The sequence below is a fragment of the Vigna radiata genome, chromosome 7 (assembly GCF_000741045.1).
Source record: "Vigna radiata var. radiata cultivar VC1973A chromosome 7, Vradiata_ver6, whole genome shotgun sequence".
Lineage (NCBI taxonomy): Eukaryota > Viridiplantae > Streptophyta > Magnoliopsida > Fabales > Fabaceae > Vigna > Vigna radiata.
Genome location: NC_028357.1, coordinates 26303986 through 26326382, shown reverse-complemented (window position 1 = coordinate 26326382; position 22397 = coordinate 26303986). Strand labels below are relative to the sequence as shown.

At 34.2% G+C, this 22397-nt stretch overlaps 1 protein-coding gene across 1 annotated transcript; it reads left to right on the top strand.

Moving 5' to 3' along the window:
• The first annotated feature begins 19688 nt into the window (after positions 1 to 19688).
• LOC106768098 (protein UNUSUAL FLORAL ORGANS) lies at positions 19689 to 21761 on the top strand. The gene has a single exon (XM_014653055.2). It carries the CDS (start codon positions 20350 to 20352, stop codon positions 21667 to 21669), a length of 1320 nt encoding a protein of 439 aa, XP_014508541.1. The 5' UTR covers positions 19689 to 20349; the 3' UTR covers positions 21670 to 21761.
• The last annotated feature ends 636 nt before the right edge of the window (positions 21762 to 22397 follow it).

Below are 22397 nucleotides of genomic sequence, written 5' to 3'. Positions count from 1 at the left end.
ACCAAAAGGGGGGGTGAATTGGTGTTGTATCAAAAATAAGTTCTTTTCGCAATCTTGAAATCAAAGTATAAAACTTTTTGAACTTTCTTGAAATGCAAGCAATCAAAATATGTATGCAGTGGAAAAATGTAGTTGACTGCGTGAGATATAGAGTCGACTGGAATGTAAGAGATAAGCAATAGAGAAAATCAAACACAGGTTTTTATACTGGTTCGGCCAACAATGCCTACATCCAGTGTCCTTCCACCCAGGATGCAAATGCACTATAATGGTTGCGGTTTTTACAACAAGGAATTTATAGAAGACCTCCCTGTCAAAAATATAAATCTCCTCTCTAACCCAAAACCAAAATATAGTTGCAATAAACCAGCAAGACTTGCAGCAAGAATCCCCTTTTATGCAATCTACTAAACACCACTTTGAACAATCCTCAAAGTGCACTATCCCCTGTATCCAACAAGTACAAATCCAGCAGTCTTCACGGATGCCAAGTCGTACAAACAATTCAGCAGTCTTCACAGGATGCCAAACCTTCAACACGATCACACAGAAGCACCTTCCTTGTGCAGATAATGATCAATAAATGTAAGTGTAGAAAATCTCCCCTTTGAATATCGTTTAAGAAAGATCACCACCGTCTTCTTAGAGAATTCTTGGAGCTAAGAGAAATCTGGAACAGGAATGAAAATTATCAGTTCATCAAAGGTTGCCAAGCCTTCAATCAAAAACCAGCAGTCTTCACAGGATGTCAAGCCTATCAAGATCAAACAGAAGCACCTCCTCTGTGCAGATATTGATCAAACAGTAAGAGCAAATGACTTCTCCTTCTAAAACTCTCCCAAGCAAGATCACCACCGTCTTCTTGGAGAATTCTTTGAGCTTCTAAAGAATTCAATCTGAAACAGGAAAATGAAAATATCAAATCACAAAAGTCATAGAACAATTCGTGTTCTATCTATTTATAACTTTCTGTTTCATCAGATTGATTCTCAGTCAAATAGCCTACTAATACAGTCTACTGTATTAAAACAGTCATATCAGACAATCAACATAAAGGCTCCTCAATCAACAAAATCAAGACACATTTATTACAGTTGACCAGGTCACACGGTTTTAACTAACTTTTGAATATATAGTCGTTGGAGCTTGTAGGCTTAACAAAATTTCAACCAGAACAGTAACACAGTCGAATATGCATTCCACAATGTCGACTGATACATGAAAAATCACTTTGAAATTCTTTTCAACTCAAAATCTCACACAACACTTCTTCACAAAATCTGTACAAAGATTTTAGCATAGTCGAATCCATTAAGAGTGTATTCGACTGGACTAGAACTTTGTCACAAGACATATAAGTTCAAAAGGTGCTTGTAATCTTTTCTTTCAGAAATGTGTAATAATCAAAAACATTTTATCTCACTTTTCAATACAAGCATGTTCCACAAATATGCATGTTCCACAAATATAACACTCAATCAAACATAGGAACATACAATGTAATTCAACAAAACATGTTTAGCAAATATGACAAACGTTACAGAATAAGAACATGTAATACTGGAACATATGTATTGTTATTAAGCACTGAGTTGTCATCATCAAAAACCAGTTTGATATAGAGTTTGTGTTGTTAACAATCTCAACAATCTCCCCCTTTTTTGATGATGCATAACCATGATTAATAACACAACCATGTTTGTACAATTCCACAAAAGACAGAGTAAAACATATATATAAGAAACATTAACACAGTTCAGTTACTCTACAAATACAACAAAAATATCAAGCAGATAAAGTATGATGCAACAATTCTCCCCATATAGACTTGCTCTCATACCCTCATGAATATCTCTCCCCCTTTGTGCATTAACAATAAAGGAATGCTTCAGATATTTATGCAGTTTTGAAAAACAACAATGATGCATCAAAAAGATATGCAATGTATGAAATACAATAATGCTCTCAAAATCACAAGTTCATCACAAAACAATGTAAAATCCCCCTGAAATATAGATGTGTAATGAAACAGTGTGTAAAACAGTGATACTCGCCCTGTCATTATGCATGAATTTCAAAAATAGTTTAAGTGCACAATGCAAAATATCACAGTTTAAGCAACATATTAAGCACAGATTTGTATCACAGTTAAACAATTAAATCACATGTATATGCAATGATACAATATCAACAATCTCACAATATTATCTCAATTTGGATATTAAACTTGTAAAGATCAGAGATAATAACAGAATATTAATGATTTAAGCAAACAGTAAGGATAAAATCAAATTCCATAATTGGAATTGTTAACCCATATAGACGTAGTCGAATGCATTAAATCATCAGTCAAATGCATTGCTTTGCAACTATTGAATTCCAAATGTAGATCTTCAAAGCAATGTCCTTCTTGCAAACCTTTCAACAACCTTTTCCAGATCAAGAATAGTGGTTAAGCAAGAATTAAATCATATCAAAACAGAAGTCATTGTGTAAAGATGCATGACAGTTCAAGCATAGCTAACTTCAATCAGAACATAGTTGAACCAATCAAACAGTTTATCATATTTCATTCAACCATTTTAAGTAAATGGATTGATTCAAACTACTAATTTCATTTCCTTGATATAAAAGATATTACATAGGATAATGGGCAGCAAGGAAATAAAAACAAAACATAGACTTAAAAGATATGACATACTAAGCCGTATACAATATGAAAACATATTAATAGTAGAACAGTAGTGTGCATTAATCATTCCTCTCTTTCATTGACTGTTCTCATGGATATATTCTCTTTTTGGTTTTTACCTTCCAGGAGTTGTGAAATAAGGTTTATCTTTTCTTCCAGTTGATCAATCTTATCGCCAACCACTTGAATTAGATCACTAAAGTACTTCTCATATGGATTGTTTATCACAAAATCCGATTTAGAGACCTCTAGTGAAGAAATTTCTTCAAACAGATTTGTCTGGTAATTATCCTTATTATAGTGCCATCCTTCTTCACACCAGACAAGTCCAAGTGATCCAAGAGTGTTGAAGTTTATTGCATTTTCATTCTTGCTTGAGCATACTCTTTCTCTAGAGACATCTACTCTATGCAGTATTAGTATGTTGCTAACAAGGATACCATATGGCAGGATTCAAGCAAAAAATATAGTAGCCCTGATCATGTGGTTCTTGAGTACTTTAATCCAGTTTGTAGGAATGTTGTTCTTTGTGGCATGTAAGAGATAAACATCCTCAGTAGTCATTTCGTCCGATAATAGTCTCCCTAGCAGAATCACTTGAGCTAAAACATGTTCCAGTAACATTTCTTCAATCCTAAGATCTTTGTGAAGTAGCATATTTTCTCTTGTCTCACTGATAGGGACTTTGAGCCAGCTTCTAAACATATCCTTTTTGTTTAGCCATTGATTCATTTGAGAATAAGGTTCATGTGAGAGGAAACCATTAGGTTTGAGACCAGTTGTTTGTCTCCAAACATCATTTTTGCTGATGATATCAACATCCTTTACTCTTGAAGTAATGACTCCATCAACAATTCTAAGATTATGATAGAAGATTCTGACAAGATCAGGAAACCATTTTCCTTTCATTTGCACAAGTGTAGTCAAATTTTGTTTCTCAATCCATTCAGGAAACATAAAACTTTCTTTCTCAAAGAGCCTCAGGTCCAAATATCTTGGTGCAGTAACCTCTTTTGCAAACCCCATGTGTATTTTCTCTTCAGTAACTGTTTCCATAAGTGATGGAGAGGATCTTTCTTTCACGCATTTTGAAGGATGAGTTTTGGAGGCCATTTTTTCGGTTCAAACTTCCAGAGTTCAGTCAAGGATCATTGGAAATGCACAAGTAAAGTGTGTTCAAGTGTCAGAAGTGAGAGTAGCAATGACATAATGAATAAAAATGGCGTGAAAAATTGAATTTGGACACATGAACCAGAATGAAATATTGTTGTCAACTGGATTAAATTTGAAGTCGACTAAGACACGATAAAATCATTTTTATAAACAATTTTCAATCAATCAAACCATTAAGCACACTACACAAACAATCATACAACAACAATTAATCAGTATATGCATGATGCAACAGATTGATACAGATTTACCAGTTGTAGACACTCAAGGTGTTTAATATGTTCCATGGTTAATTCATCCTTGAGAACAATTCTGTATCAGCTGCATAACCTACAAAACAATTAAGTTTTGGTTGCTAGTTTCCATATAACTTTGGGTCCTTGATTGTTAGTTCTTGTCACATGTTTCTTTGGTATCCATACATATAATCCTTGAGGAACAACAACATTTCTATAATAGTAATTTCTAACAGTATGACCAACACAATTGCAATAAAAACATGCATTTCTGGCAGGTTTTCTTAATTCATTAAGCTTCCTAGCATTGGTTCTGTTAGAGTAAACTTTGTATCCAATTCCTTGTCTATTTTTAATTATGCTAGATGAATTCAATACAGCATATAAATTGTCACTAGCTTGAGCAAACTTAGCTAGCTTGCTAGTCAAGTAATTTATCTTTTCAATGTGTGTAGGACAATTTTCACAATCTTTTTCAACAGTAACAATTTTAATCTCAATATTTCTAGCAGATGAAAAAGTTTCATTTAATTCTTTTTCTAATTTTTCATTCTCTGCAACAAGGTTATCAATTCTTTTTTCAAAGTCTCTTCTTTCAGAGCATAGTCGATTTACCTTGTATTGCAGTTGCATGGCTTCAGCATGTAGCTCTTTGAATGCATCTTGAAGCAGATCATATTTGACTTCTACCTGTTCATTTGATATATCTGCATCATTGTCATAATCATCCCATGTTACACCTCTCATATAGCACAAATTTGATTCCTCATCTTGATCAGAATCTTCATCACTTGATTTCTCAAAATCTAAGTTTTCCCAAGCAATGTAAGCTCCTTTCTTTCTCATGTTTCTGCCTTGAGGAAATCTGTTTTTTTGCTTTCTGCTTTGGCTGTAATTCAGGGCAGTCAGGCTTGATGTGACCTTCTTTTCCACATTCATAGCACTGGACAACATTCGTGCTGAAGCTCTTCTTTTTGCTTTGACCTGCATGGTTAGATAGTTGACTATCATTTTGCATAAGTCGACTAAATTTTCTTACCATCAAGGTCATCAGTTCTTTGTCGTCCATCTTTGTTTCTATGATGTTCTTGCTTGCAGCCTTCAGAGATATGGACTTCTTTTCTTCAATCTCCTCTTCATTCTTCAGTCTACCAAGTTCTTACTCATGTTTCCGTAACTTGCCAAACAAGGTATCTTCATTCATATCGTTGTAAGATCTTTAGATTCAGAGATTGTAGTGACTTTTGGTTGCCAGTTCCTGTTCAGGCTTTTCAGAATCTTTATGTTGATCTCTTCTTTGTCAAAGACTTTGCCAAGAGCCATCAGGTGATTTACGATATGAGTGAACCATTTCTGGACATCATAGATGCTTTCACAAGCTTTCATTCTGAACAACTCATATTCTTGTATCAACGAATTCTTCCTGGCTCTCTTGACTTCATCTATGCCTTCATGTGTTACCTCTAGAACATCCCACATTTCCTTTGCAGACTTGCAATGGGATATCCTGAAAAATTCATCAATAGTTAGTGCAGAGGCAATAATATTCCTAGCTTTAACATCATATTGAGCTTTTCTATTTTCATCAGCAGTCCACTTAGTACATGGTTTCAAAACAGTTTCACTATCAACAATTTTTGTAGGCACATATGGACCATTTAAAGTAGCATCCAAAATTCCTTTATCTTGCGATTCAAGAAAGATCTGCATGTGAATTTTCCAAAAAGGGTAATTTTCACCAGCAAACAGAGGTGGTCTGTTTGTTGAAGCACCTTCACCAAAATTTTGAAAATTGAAAGCCATCCCCAGGTTTTACAATCGAATAGAATAAAAACAGAGTAGACTAAATTTTCAAATATCTTATGAAAACCAGCTCTTGTGCCAATTGTTAAAAAACAGGTAGGTTTCTTTTTACACCAAGAGGGAGGGTGAATTAGTGTTAATCCAAAATTAAAATCTTCTCGCAATCTTGATATGAAAAATTCAAAGCTTTTGATCTTTCCTTGAAATGCAAGTTATTGAAAATTAATTGTAGCGGAAAAACGTAGTTGACTGCCTAGTAGATATAGTTGACTTGAAAATAAAGAGTGTAGGGATAAGAAAATTCAAACACTGTGTTTATACTGGTTCAGCCAACAATGCCTACAACCAGTGTCCTTCCAACCCAGGAAGCAAATGCACTATAATGGTTGCGGTTTTTACAACAAGGAATTTATAGAAGCACCACGCAAAAATATAAATCTCCTCTCTAACCCAAAAAATATAGTTGCATACACAAAACCAGAATTGCAGCAAGAATCCCCTCTTCTACAATCTGCACCCACGTCGAACAATCCTCAACGTGTCACCAGCACTCTCCATAGGATGCCAAGCCTATCACAGTAGACTTCACAGGTTGTCAAGCCTTCAGTCAAAAACCAGCAGTCTCCACAGGATGCCAAGCCTATCAAGGTAAACAGAAGCACCTCCTCTATGTAGATATTGATCAAACAGTAAGAGCAATTGACTTCTCCTTCTGAATCTCTCCCAAGCAAGATCACCACCGTCTTCTTGGAGAATTCTTGGAGCTTCTAAAGGATTTAATCTAAAACAGGAAAATGAAAATGTCAGATCACAAAAGTCACAGAATAATTCGCGTTCTTTCTATTTATAGCTTTCTGTTTCATCAGATTGATTCTCAATCGAATAGCCTACTAATACAGTCGACTATATTAAAACAGTTATAACAGACAGTCAACATAAAGGCTCCTCAGTCAACAAAATCAAGACACATTTATTACAGTTGACCAGGTCACACGGTTTTAACTAACTTTTGAAAATATAGTCGTTCGAGCTTGTAGGCTTAACAGAATTTCAACCAGAACAGTAACACAGTCGAATATGCATTCCATAATGTGGATTGACACATTAAAAATCACTATGAAATTCTTTTCAACTCAAAATCTCACACGACACTTGTTCACAAAATCTGTACAAAGATTTTAGCATAGTCGAATCCATTAAGAGTGTATTCAACTGGACTAGAACTTTCTCACAACACATATAAGTTCAAAAGGTGCTTGTGATCTTTTCTTTCAGAAATGTGTAATAATAAAAAACATTTTATCTCACATTTCAATACAAGCATGTTCCACAAATATGCATGTTCCACAAATATAACACTCAATCAAACATAGGAACATACAATATTCAACAAAACATGCTCAGCAGATATGACAAACGTTACAAAATAAGAACATGTAATACTAGAACATATGTAATGTTATTAAGCACTGAGTTGTCATCATCAAAAACCAATTTGATATAGAGTTTATGTTGTCAACAATCTCAACAGGTATCTTCATTCATCAATCCAAATACTGCAATGATTTGCTGAAAATATTCAACATGTTGGACGACAAAGATGCTGCAACTCCTATGGCAACTAATTGTTACTTGGATCTAGATGAGGCCAGAAAAAATGCTGACCAGAAAATGTATCGAGGTATGATCGGATCACTACTTTATCTTACTTCTAGTAGGCTTGACATAATGCACAGTGTTTGCCTCTGTGCTAGGTTTTAATCTGCACACCTAAAGAATTACATCTTACAGCTGTAAAAAGAATTTTAAAGTACCTTAAAGGTACCAAAGGCCTTGGACTATGGTATCTAAATGGCACAAAAAATTTTCTAAATGGTTACAGTGATTCTGATTTTGGAGGTTGCAAACTAGAAAGAAAAAGCACCAGTGGCACATGTCACTTACTTGGATCATCATTGATTTTTTGGCATTCAAAGAAACAAGCATGTGTAGCTTTATCTACCACAGAAGCTGAGTACATAGCAGTTGGAAGCTGTTGTGCACAGTCTCTTTGGATAAAGAGTCAATTAGAGGATTATGGCATTAAGTAAGATAACATCCCTTTGAAATGTGATAGTACCAGTGCTATAAACCTAACAAAGAATCCTATTTTAAATTCGAAAACTAAGCACATTGAGATAAGACATCATTTCATACGGGATCACATAAATAAAGGTGAAATCAAAATTGAGTATGTTGATACTTTACATCAATGGGCGAATATCTTTACAAAACCTTTAAACAAAGAAAGATTTTTTACAATCCGAAATGAGTTAGGAATTCTAAATCATAGCAGTGTGAAATGATATATTTGACTGTGATTTGTATGAAGTCAACTATGCTTATTTTGTCATGCATTTTTACATATTGACTTATGTTATTTCAAATATAATTCTTGCTTAACCAAAATGCTTGACCTAGAAAAGGTTGTTGAAAGGTTTTGCAAGAAGGACATTTGATGGGTGTCGCGGCCCATACAAATTTGATTGCATAATAAGAAATGCAGTATAGCTAGGGAGTGACCCGTAGGTCGTCTCTCAAGGACCAACTGCGGTTCAGAATCAAGTCAAACACGAAGGGGGGGGGTTTCAAAGTGTTTTCCAAGGAAAATAAAACTAAATTAAAAATGGAAATTAAACCGAGAATAATTAAAAGCATTAAAGTAAACGAAAACATTAAACTGAACAATGTGTGTGAACTAATTAAAGTGGGAATAAAACTTAGAAGAAATTGCATCGAATAGGCTAAAGAAATTAAAAGACGATTCATGACATGGCACAAAGAAAAGGAACAATACATTAACCGTAAACTAAATGACAATTGTTGAACTAGTGAAAGGGCTTGAAACATTAAATGCATTTACGGTATTTGGTTGCAAAAGTTTAATCAAAATAAAATAAAAAAGACACACCTACAAGCTATTGAAACACANAATTTAGCAAGGAAAGAAATGCACACGTTACCCAACATTCATCACGGGTCATCTCTAAAAATAAAGAAAGCGTAACAGTACATGTTTAACCAGAATTGCTGAAAGTAAAGGTTGAATATTGAAAGATGCAATGATGAATCAGTAAAGGTAATTTAAAACATTAAAGNCGTGTGAATATTTCTTCCAGTCAACAACGTGCACACCTCCATCTTCAAGCAATTGAAATAAAAAAACTAGCTACTATTTTTCCTATCAATCAAAACGTGTGCAACTCTTTCAAAAATCATAAATCTCCTAAGGTGGCTTCCGCACCTCCATGAAAATAAAATTCCAATCCTTTTCTCTCTCTATCGGCTGGTCCATGATGCCCCCCTCAATGTAACAGTTCTCCCCTCCTTAGGGTTCCGTGCCCTTCCAAATGAAATTCCCCCCTCTCCCCACTCACATGGGCTGCTAGACGTTGCTGGAATAAAGGTAGCTGGACTCTGCAACCTCCTTCCAAGCTGCAGCACATGGGCCGCTGTTGCCACATTTCTCTTTGTTGCACCGTGGTGTTTGCTGCCAGCACCTCCATTCTTCACGTGCTGTAGGGCTCAAGCTGCTTGCTAATTTTTCAACGCTGCTTGTGTCTAGACAACATGGGCTGCTGAATGAATGAAATAAATGGGACCAGGCCGTGTGGTGCTGCTGACTTCTTCTCATGTGGGCTGCAGCTGCTGCCATGAAGCTTCTGGACGTGGAGTTGGCGTGGGGAGCACCAAAGCTGGACCGTGTGCTACTGGTGCGTGAATTTGGTTGCTGGGCCGAGAAGTTGGGAGCTGCTTCTAATGCAAGAAATGGAGGAGCTGCAGCGTGTGATGGTGGACCAAGGCTGCTGGGCCGAGTGGCATGCAAGGCAGATGCACCTCCTCTGTTAAGCCTGCTGGACGTGAAAGGACGAAGGAAGATGTACGTGTGCATGCTGCTACTTTTTGTGGACGTGGGCAGCAACTTCACGTGCAGGCTGTGACATTTCCTAAGCCTTCTCGACCTTGCTTTTGCACCCCGTGGATATGTGAAGACTGGATCATCTCATGGAATGAAGCTGGATTGCTGAACCGTGTGAACTCACCACCGTTGCTGCCCAAAGCTGTTGGACCAGCTTGGATGAAGAAATGAATTGGACGTGCAGCTGCTGCAATGGTGGGCTGCTGCTTTCTTCTCTCGGGTAAGCTTTTCTTCAAGCTGCTTGCTGGATGCACCACTTCAATTGAATACAATCTGCTGGCCCGTGTGGTGCTAGGCTGTCCGTGAAAATGTGGAGCTGCTGCTCTCCAAAAATGCTAGATGCACCCGAAAATGCTAGATGCACCTCCAATTTTAAATGTGCTGCAGCCTTTTCCTTGTGCACCCCCAAATTCAACATGTTGCACCCTTTTCTTATAAGCCCAAATGGGTAAAATCACCAAAGTGCCCATTGTCTAGTGTATATTTCTTTAGTGAAAAGTCTTGCATCATGTGACAATCCTTCAAAAGTCCAAAATTATATTTCCAAATATTTCCCTGAAAATAATAATGCAAATAATTAGCTCAGAAAATTCAAATTAATTAAAATTCGAATTTCCGGTCAAATTAAGCACAATTAGCAGAAACGGGAAAATACCGGACATTTAAGCACGATTTCCTGATTAAATTCGGTACAATTAACTAAGTGCAGTCAATAAAATATTGACTCATCAACGTTGCTTTGGAAGCTACAATTGGAATTCAACATTTGAGAAGCAATGCATTCGACTGATGATTTAATGTATTCGACTGCGTATAACTGAGTTAACAATTCCATATCTGGAATCTGGTTTTATTTCTAATGATTGCTTAAATCATATAAATATTCTATTATCTCTGTTATTATCTACTGCAAATATATTATTTGAGATAATATTTTGAGATTGTTGAAGTTTGTATCATTGCATATCTATATTGCTTGATATCTTGTTTTTGATACAACTATGTGCTTAAACTATTGCTAAATCTATGATATGTTGCATTGTGCATTTGATTTGATTTTATTATGCATAATGACAGGAGGAGTATCACTCTTTACACATTTTACATCACATGCCTGCATTTCAGGGGGAGTTAACATTGTTATGTGATTAAATTGTGATTGTGAGAGCATCATTGTATTTCATACATTGCATATCTTTCTGATGCATCTTTGTTTTAAAATCTGCATATATATCTAGAGCATTCCTTTTTTGTTAATGCGCAAAGGGGGAAAGATATATGAGAGAATGAAAGAAAGTATAAAAGCTTTGTGAAAGGGGGAGAATAGCTATTCTGTCTCATACTTCATTTGCTTGATACTATGCTGCTCATGCAGAGTAATTGAACTGTGTTATATCTATATGCTATTACTTTATTATGTTATGAATTGTGCAAACATGGTTGAGTTATTAATCATGATTGTGCATCATCAAAAAACGGGGAGATTGTTGAGATTGTTGACAACACAAACTCTATATCAATCTAGTTTTTGATGATGACAACAATATGCTTAATAAAAGTATTACATGTTCTTATACTAAACTGATTTTTATATCTGTTGAACATGTTTTGATGTACTGTGGTGTATGTTCTCATGTTGATTGTGTGATATATTTGTGGAACATGCTTACATGCTTATGTGCAATGCAAACTGCTTTATCAAAAATATTTTACTGCACATTTTGTAAAGTGAAAAAATCACAAGCACTTTTGTGAACTTATAACTGTGTGACAAAGTTATAGTACAGCCGACTACATTAATAATGGATTCGACTATGCTAAAACCTTTGTACAAATTTTGAGAATCAGTGCTAAGTGATGTTATGAGTTGAAAAGAATTTCAAAGTGTTTTTACATGTGTCAGTCGACTTTGTCCAGTATTCATTCGACTGTATCTTTGATCTATTTTGGAATTATGTTATGCTTGTGCGCTCCAACGGCTATATTTTTAAAAGTTAGTCAAGCATTGATGACTTGGTCAACTGTATTAAATGTGTGTTGTTTTTTGTTGACTGAGAGCCTCTATGTTGACTGTCTATTATAATTGTAATAGTACAGTCGACTGAATTAGTAGGTTATTCGATTGAGAAACAATCTGACTAACAGAAAACTATAAATAGCCTGAACACGAATTGTTCAGGGACTTTTAATGCTCTAACATTTTCATTTCTTGTTTCAGATTGAATTCTCTATTAACAGCTCCAAGAATTCTCCTAGAAGATGGTGGTGATCTTTCTTAAGAGAGATTCAAAGGGAGAAAGCTTGTGCGCTTACTGTGTGATCAGAAATTGCACAAAGAAGGTGCTTCTTGATTGATCAGTGAAGGCTTGACATCTTGTGAAGTCTGCTACATTCTGTGAAGGCTGTTGTGTTGAGGCCTAGCATCCTGTGAAGAGTGCTGGAATTTACACATTGAGGATTGTTCGACATGGGTTCAGATTGCAGAAGAGGGGATTCTTGCTGCAAGTCTGGTTTTGGTTATTGTAGTTATATTTTGGTTCTGGGTTAGAGAGGACATTTATATTTTTGACGTGAGGTCTTCTATAAATTCCTTATTGTAAAAACTGCAACAGTTATAGTGCATTTGCTTCCTAGGTTGGAAGCACACTAGATGTAGGCATTGTTGGCTGAACCAGTATAAAAACCACTGTTTGATTTTCTCTATCCCTACACTCTTTATTTCCAGTCGACTTTATCTTTTATGCAGTCAACTATGTTTTTCCGCTGCATAGAAATTTTCATTACTTGCATTTCAAGAAAGATAAAAAAGGTTTATACTTTTGATAAAAGATTGCGAAAAGATTTTGTTTTTGAACAACACCAATTCACCCCGTCTTAGTGTAAAAACGAAGCGTACCTGTTTTCCAACAAACATATTATCATATTAACAAAATACAACAACAAATAACACAACACATAAGGCAATGTAAATGTCACTAACAACAACGAACAACTGCTACCTATAAGCCTTAGTGAAAAGAGAGTGTGAGAAAAAAGAATCAGAGTGAAACATTTTACATATGGTTTATCTTGAGAGCTATCCTGCAAGATCGGTGCTCCTTAATTTCTTGGTAGGGAAAGAACTATCATCACGTTGATAGACCTAGTAACAAGCTCTGTAGCTGCAGAAAAATTAAGCAAAACACAAAATATGAAATTAAACCAATAGAACCTCATTATGATATGAAATGTACCTATTGCTTGACGTTCTGTGTGAGCCTCAAGCCAATGTTGTTCACACTTAATGTTGAAAAGAGCTCGTTCTAACTTTACTATCTCTTCAAACAAAGGAGCTAAATTCTCTGCAAAGATGAACATGTAAAGATGAACAAACGAGCTAAATCCCTCGTCTCCGAAAGCCTTAAAGCTCTTAACGTTGTTCACTCCACTTTCACGCTGGGAACGCTGTAGAGGATGGAAAACAAATTTTAGGTTTAGGTCATGATGGATTTACAAATTGCGGGAGAAGATGAAGTGAAAATTGAATCCAATTTAGGGATGGCAACAATGCAAAACAATGAAGAAGGCGATGAAGAGAGAAGAAAAGCGATGTCCATTAACGAATTGACAAAATGACCGAGATTGCGAACGGTGAACATAGTGAATGAAAAACAAAAGACAGACCCGGACAACAATGGCGACAAACTTACCTTAGGTATTTCAATGGAGGAAGAAGACTCAGTAACAGAGGAAATATAAAACCTGAACTTAGGGATTTTAATGGCAAACCGAACAAAGATTTCATACCAAACCGAACGGTGAGTTCAATGGCACGACCGCAGAGGTTATTAAAACCGCCGAAAAATAACCTCTGGTAAAATTATGTATTTTTGTAGTGGTAATTGTTCATTGAAATTAGCATAAATGAATTTGTTAGTGTTTGAGTGGAATGGTCCACGCCATGGCATGCAAATGCAAGTGGTGATGAGGCACAATAATGTCATAGGTAGGTAGGGTTATTGGGTGAAGGTAGAGTGAGCTTATAGAGAAAAACTTGAGAACCACTTTACAGTTTTGTCAGTTCGATGGTTTCTATGTAGCCCTTGTACCGTGTTAGTAAACCAGGTTTGTTCGATCTCTACACTTCCATTGCACTTTACCCCATCATAGGATGCTTCATAATTCCATTTCGTTTTATACTTTATTTAGAATCAAACTGAAATACAACATCCACAGGAAAGAAATAAAAGAAGGAAAATAAAATTAAAAAAATAAATAGAGGTACAAACAACAGAGTAAAAAAGTCATTTAATAGATAGATCAAATATGAAAAAATACTTTTATATTAATTCCAAATTTAAATTTAAAATGTAGACATCCTACTCTATTATATATTTACCATTTGAAAGTTAAGAATATAGGTAAGTTGTATATACTAAAATATGACTTCTTTCTTTCTTTTTCACCCATATAAAAAAAATTATAAAAGTTATTTTCAGTACAACTTCTGAATAAATAAGAAAAGTAATAAAAACAAACCCATTGTTTTTATAAGCACAACTTGTCATATTTTGAAAATTTTTAAAATATGATATAATATAATTTCAATTTTACCAAATATTAATATTTATTCAAATATAACCATTATTTGAATCAAATTTATTTTCTATTTACATTCCTCGAATTTAAGATTTTAAATATTCAAAATGCAAATCTCAAACCTACATGTTGGGAATATATATATCATAGATTAACAGTATATATTAGTATCCTACACTAATAAAATTATTTGTTAAAATAGTTTAGTAATCTAATATTTGTTAAATAAAGACTATTCTTAAACACACATACACTAAGAAAAAGAATTTATTTAATTTTTTTATTTTTTCATTTTATTAAGGAATGCTTTATTATGGATTTCAATCCATGTTATTATACTCATCTTTTTATATTTGATTGATTGTTAATAAAATATTGACAAACACCTTATTTTAATACATTTCGATTTTAATTGGTTGAGAAAACATTATGTGGCATTTGAAATATTATCCGTTTTAAAATTTAGAATTTTACAATTTTATTTTGAATTTAAAAGATGTTTTTGAGAAAAATATATTTAAATTAACTTTAACTTTAAGTTTTAAATAAAATAAGGGCAGTAGACGTACCGAACATTCATTGACATAACAAAGCAACAATGAATATAATCTATATATCCCTATCCATCTATCTATTGTTGGATGCTTAAAGCATGCAAGTCTAATTATGGTATAGTCAGCTCACGCTAGTTTTTGTTTTTCGTATTCTAGTACACTTTAATATCACACAAACACACATTAATTGGTCTCAGTACTATTTTGACTATTTATATAATATCCTTTTATCCATTCATTTTAAGACACTTTACACTTTTCTTTTTCTAGTTTATCTCAAGGTTGCACACACTTTTGTTTGTTATTCTTGATAGATTTACTAACATACGATCACATGTTTAATATTTAAAAACAAATAATTCAAAAATATATACCGTTATCACAGTTGGATACGTATAACCATGATATCTTAATATATATATATATATATATATATATATATATATATATATATGGTTTGTTAATTTACGTTTAGTTAAAATAAAAAAATAAATAGTAGTTATTTGTCATCGTGATTGGTAGTAGTTATTACTTTTTTTTTTTTATTTTAAAAATCAATTATCTTTTATTTTTTTTTTATTTTAAAAAACAATCACCTTTTAAAAAATATATAATAAAAGGTAATAACTTCTCATACACGTGGAACAATTGAGAAATAACTATTTTTTATTTTTTTTATTTTAAATTAAATTTTAAAATTATTAAAATACCCTTGAATTTAAAGTTGGTTATTTTTTTAATAGGAATTTTTTTGTAACATAAAATTTAGTACACTTTACTAAAATACTAAAAAAAAGTCTTACGTAAATTAGCAAACCCATATATATATATATATATGAGATAATTATACTGACCAAACGTATAATAAAGTCTATAGAACATAGAAGAAAAGGGTAAACTAATGTAAAAAAAAAAAAAGAGCATTCATAAAACAAACATAAAGATGTTATCAGACATAATTCATTCATAACAACAATAATATCATATATAAAGACTCGTATTAGACTCAATAATCTGTATACATGTATTGATATCATATTTTATCGATTCATTCACTTGTGGTGACCTTTATTATTCTACAGAGTCATTGTCAATGGTTTCACCTTACCATATACAAGATTAGTCCATTAACATTTTTTACCAAGATAAAACCCATAGAAACTAGAATCTCTTGCTCCTCTTACCACATTCCACACTTACTTGAGATTGGATAGTTATTAAAGCGATATGATAACTTCCAATATTGAATCCTGATATCAATACATACACTAATGAAATGCCACCATAGAATCTCCCCACAACATCCATTAAATTATGCCAAACACATACAGTACACATCATTATTACAAGATTATACATGAATAACCATCATAATACTCTTAGAAATACATAAAGAACATTTTTTCTATCTCAAACACTTAAAGAAGAAGAAAATTTCAAACATACACACTAGCGCTCAAAGGTGACACCTAACTTCAAACTTCTCTTAGAAGGTGGTGCTCAATACTAGCCATGGTGCTCAACGCCATTCTTCTCGAAAATAGTCGTGCTCAACAACACCCTTTTATCACCTAACGTCTTGGAACTAAATTGCTTCAGAGTTGTAGTATAAGATGACACTCAACAATGTCTTGCTACCTCTTAGTGTCAAAGCATTCACAAATTTTGTTGCTTAACGGTTCAAAACCGACACTCATCAGCCTGGAGCTAAAATGCTCCTAGACTTGGCAAATGAATTATCGTTTAGTGTCAGCTTGCCACCATATAAAAAAATAATAGATGAAATTTTGTGATGTAAGGAAAATGGGACCTATTCAAATGGTCAAATTGGCATTCCTTTCTTAGTACTTTGGTCAATAACAATTTTTAATGTTAGGACACATACCAATTGGCTCAAGTAATCATATCCTAAGTTTTCAAATCAACACAAACTCAACTAAGACAATTCAACATGACAACATCCAACAAATAAAATTCAGCAGATCAATTTCCTCATATAACTCAATAATGCAAGCAATTCATAGTAAAATCATAGAATTAAAAATTACAATATATTAATCACATTAAACTTGTGTAATTACCTTTTCTTACCTATGAGAGAAACCAAACTATTCAAAAACCATTAAAACATTTTCAAATGCACATAAAGCTCTATTTGTCCCTAGAAACAACACAAACACATAATCAGGATATATCATTAGAACCACTACAAAGACTCCCTTAGGAGACTCAAACATTACATGTGAACCAATATGATTCATATGTAGAAAGAAAACATACAAACCAAGAAAAGGGACAGAAAATCAACATACGACGTTGAATAAACTAATCAAATAGAAATGAAGAACTTACTTTAAGAATCACTCAAAGAGTCTCTTATTTTCAAACAGATGAATAAAAAGTAAGAAAACCTAAAAGATAAGAAAAAGATCTATAAGAGAAATAGTTTTAAAAATATAATATGTTTTTTAAATAATAAAACTTATTTATAAAAGTTTTATTTATATTTTAAATTTTTAATATTATAATAATTGAATTTAATTTTTTTCGTAACAAATAATTGAGATAAAATAGTATTCTAAAGTGAGAAATAAAATGAAATAATGAAATGGAAAGAATATTAGGGAGCCAAATTTGAAGTGAATACACAGGGAACAAAATACACTTAATGGAGAGGAATACTAATAACATATTTTTCTGTTTAATTAATTTACATGGCCTGTTTCATTAATATTATTGATAAACTTTATTCCAAAGATATTAGATAATAAGAAGGATTTACAATAAAATATATATATTTTCTAATAAGTTTCAATAGCATACTTAATAGAACATAAGAGAACTGAGATTAAAGAAAAAAATGTCGAATTAGTGTTTATAATTATTATATCAACTACAAAAATGTCATCCGATCAGGAGGCAGTATATGAATACTTCTATCATAATTAAAAACAGAAAAAATGTAATATATAATAATATACAGTAGGAAAATACAGATGTTAATTAATAAAGTTTTAGAATGACAGAGTGTCACGAAGCAGTACTCAGTCAAAATAAATATAAAGAATATTTGGTAGCAGAAAATGGTTTGCAATTTCTATTCGGAAATCATCTTTGGATATTTTGTACATAAATTTTGTTTGCACTCTCTTATCTTCCACTACACTGCGTCAAGTTGATGTCTACGTCGATTGTGTAAGTGAAAATTCTTAGCAGACACGGCCCAGCAAGGGGTTCTGGTCAGTGTCAAAACTGCTACACATCAGTAGTGACACAATCCCAGCATGAGATTTGGCACATTATAACATTACAAGATTATTAATAAGAACAAAAAACTATAAGATTAACGAGGAAAGTGAAAAACATTAGAGACAGGTTTGATAGTGTGTTTTTTAGTAGATTGGTATGTAAATATTAAGAAGGAGGGTTGCATTGTTTGTTTGTTTGACTTTGTGTATGAAAATTAAAAAGAAAAGGGATGGTTGAGTTGGGGATTGCTTGGGAGTGAACATAATTTACTAAATATGTTTGGTTAGGCTTTTTCTGAAAATGGAGATTTCTTGAAGGAACAGAAAGATATCGAAAGCAGAGGATGAACACTTTTTCCATAAATTGAAGGAGTGTTGAATGGGAGAGATTGACACGAACAAGACAGCGTGACAGAAGAGGGGGGGAAGGGGGGGCTTTTCTGACTGAGATTTGCTTCCCTTAACAAAACCAAACAAAAGCCAATTGGGTGAGAGAAAGGGAATATTATGACTCATAGAAAGAAGAAAGGAATAGTGAATAAGGTGAATGAATGAATATGATGAATAAGAAAGGATGATGAAGGAACTAATATAGCATGCTAATAGTATATAGTATAGCTTGGTGTATGGCATGAGTACAGCTAGCTTTAGCAGCACCAAAAGCTTTTCCTTTTGGTAGTTCACGCCTCCCTCTGCTCTGTAAACTGTAAAGAAACCTATCACTTCGATGGGATTGGACGTATGCATGTATCATCTGACACCACACTTTGTATCATTCTGATTTTATTCATATCATTTCTTCACCAACTCATCTCTATAAATCAACAAATACAACCTTCTCATGCATTAATCATCAATTTTTTATTTTTTTTTTCATTTAATTACTTCTTTCTTACTTGTTAGAGTTTTAGTCAAAATCAATAAAACTATAAAATGCCCTAAAAACCCTAAAAATTATTTTCATCAAAGAGTCGTGACTTTTCAGCAATAAATATATTATATATCATATAATATAATGACTTTTTTTAAGTAAGATTTGATGCACCTTTTCCATGCTAGAGTTGTCATCTACATACATATGAAGTGTACTTCTCATTGATGGCCTTGTTTTGTCCCTTTGTGGGAATAACCTGCGTTTGAACAAGAGCAACTAGAAAAAGAAAAAGGAAATGCCGCTACTCTTTGAGATTTATGACAGAGAAATTGGTTTGGATTTGGATGAATATTGAATCAATACTCATGAACACTATTTTATATGCCCCCATGTGTTTGTCTTAGCAGGGTGTTGCGCTTTCATCAATTGCATCTGTCTCACTTTTCTGCCACTATGTCCTTCCAACCTCGGCCTTGACAAAACAACACTGAAATGATAGATGCATTCATCAGAATCACTTGCCTTTTCTTTCTCTTTCTTTCTCATCCTCCAAAAGATGCCAACACACACATCCACTAATTAATTAATTATGCTATCACCAAATGAACAATTCAACAACCCCAAACATGTTTTCATCTTATATATACACTTGTCCCCACTTACCACCAATGCCACAACACAACACACCAAAACACAACACCCAATAATTTCTTTCTTCACATCATAACCACCACCAACTTCTAAATCCCACGTCTTTTGTTCCATTTCTGGTTGTGTTGCATCACACTTCTTCACTTCCAAAACCGTCTTCCCTTCTCTCCATTCTCCAACACCCCACTGAAAATGAGGAACAGAAACAACCATCCCAGGTGATTGCTATAGCTAGGAGGAGTCAGCAAACAACATGACAACAACAACAACTTCAACAATTATCCTTCCAAAAGCCACCTTTTTCGTTTTCCCTTGTGGAAGCTACACTGCTTTTCCCTCTTAGGTTGTTCCCTAAAAACATTTCCACACCCATTTTCCCCACTATTACGCATCAAAACAAGAAACCATGCATAACCTTTCCTTTAACATTAAAGGCAAGCCTAGCTAACATAAAAAAAAAAAACTGCACTACACTCCTCAACGTTTCCCATTTCCTCCACTCTTTTACATTTGTGTTTAACCAAGCAAACACAGATAATCTTATACATATCCATCTCGAGCCAACCGTATATATTTATATATATGGAAGGTTTTCACCCTTCTATGACGTCTCCTTTTTCGTACACATTCCCCATCAGTGGTGCTGGAAGTAGTACTACTACTAGCAATCTTACTACTGGCACTTACAGCACTTCTAGTCTATGGATGAACAGCAGAATATGGAGCAAGCTCCCTCAGAGGCTTCTCGACCGTGTCATAGCCTTCCTTCCTCCACCAGCTTTCTTTCGTGCACGTTGTGTTTGCAAGAGATGGTATGCCCTTCTCTTCTCCAACACCTTCCTTGAATTATACCTCCAAGTTTCTCCACACCGCCACTGGTTCATATTCTTCAAGCACCACAAAACTCGCAAGAGCTACATCTACAAGAACAACAACAACGGCAGTGGCTATGGACATGGTGCAGCCTCTTCTTGTGAAGAAGGGTACCTCTTTGATCCCTCTGACATGGCATGGTACCGCATTTCCTTTGCTTTGGTCCCTTCTGGCTTCTCTCCAGCCTCTTCTTCTGCTGGTTTACTTTGTTGGGTTTCTGACGAGGCTGGTCCCAAGACCATGCTTCTGTGCAACCCTTTGGTTGGTTCTATCACTCAGTTACCTCCAACGTTGAGACCTAGACTCTTCCCTTCCATTGGCTTAACCATCAGCCCCACCTGCATAGATGTCACTGTTGCCGGGGATGACATGATATCTCCTTATGCAGTGAAGAACTTGACATCTGAAAGCTTTCACATCGATGGAGGAGGGTTTTACTCCTTGTGGGGCACTACCTCTTCTCTGCCTAGGCTTTGCAGCCTTGAATCCGGTCGAATGGTTTACGCTGAAGGAAAGTTTTACTGCATGAATTGCAGCCCTTTCAGCGTCCTGGCTTATGACATCACATCAAACAACTGGTTCAAAATACAAGCCCCAATGAGGAGGTTCCTTAGGTCTCCCAACCTCGTTGAGTGCAAGGGGAAGCTGCTTCTTGTTGCGGCTGTTGAGAAGAGCAAGCTGAACGTGCCAAAGAGTTTGAGGGTGTGGAGTTTGCAGGCTTGTGGGACAATGTGGGTGGAGTCAGAGAGAATGCCGCAGCAGCTTTATATTCAGTTTGCTGAATTAGAAGTTGGAAACGGGTTTGAATGTGTAGGGCACGGGGATTTTATTGTGATCATGATTCGTGGAACAGACAAAGCGTTGCTGTTTGATATATGCAGGAAGAGGTGGCAGTGGATTCCACCCTGTCCATACATTGCACATGATGGCTTTGAATTGCATGGTTTTGCATATGAACCTAGACTCGCCACTCCTGTCACTGGCCTCCTTGATCAATTGGCTCTTCCCTTCCACACTTTTAGTGCTTAAATCAGAAAATCATTGTCAACTTTGTCACAGAAAATCAAGGAGTGCATTTATGAGAATGAAAAACTAATGCAGTCTTAGTGATTTGGTTTGTAGAATCAATATTTCTGAGGTGCGGTTTGGAATCTAATCAACTAGGTTTTGAATGCAATTTTAAGTGACCTCTTTTTGCTGTTATCAGCTTCCACATGCAGCAGCTTCCTGCTCCAATGAACTCATTCAATAAGGTCTCATGGAGAAAGTTTAATCAGTGATTTATTATCATTCATTTCTCCTGACTTCTATTTAGCTAAATCAATTTCGTGACCTCTGAACTTCTAAATTGGACTAATCTTTTGCATTTTGCTTCTTTAACAAATTATTCCACGTTTGATATTGATGCAATATTTACAAGAGGAATGATATATTGTATGTATACTTTTTCTATAATTATTTGAAAGCTTTGGAATAAGTAAACAGTTTTTAAATATTATTATTCTAATCAACATGTCAATTACTATATATAAATTTCAGAACATTATTTCCCTTTTATAATATATTTTTATAATTTATCTTTTTATCATTATTTAATTTACTCATCTTTTTTTTTTTAAATTGAATTGTAAGAATTATTTATTAGGATCTAGGGTTTATACAAGTTTATTACGAATTTTAAGAATTTAACTAAAAAAGAGTTTGAGAATAAGGTAACATAATTTTGCTAAACGCATAAGAATTTAATAATTAATTTG

Bases quoted from the DNA above. Each gene is read 5' to 3' on its own strand.
- LOC106768098 (XM_014653055.2), top strand. From the start codon at position 20,350: ATGGAAGGTTTTCACCCTTCTATGACGTCTCCTTTTTCGTACACATTC.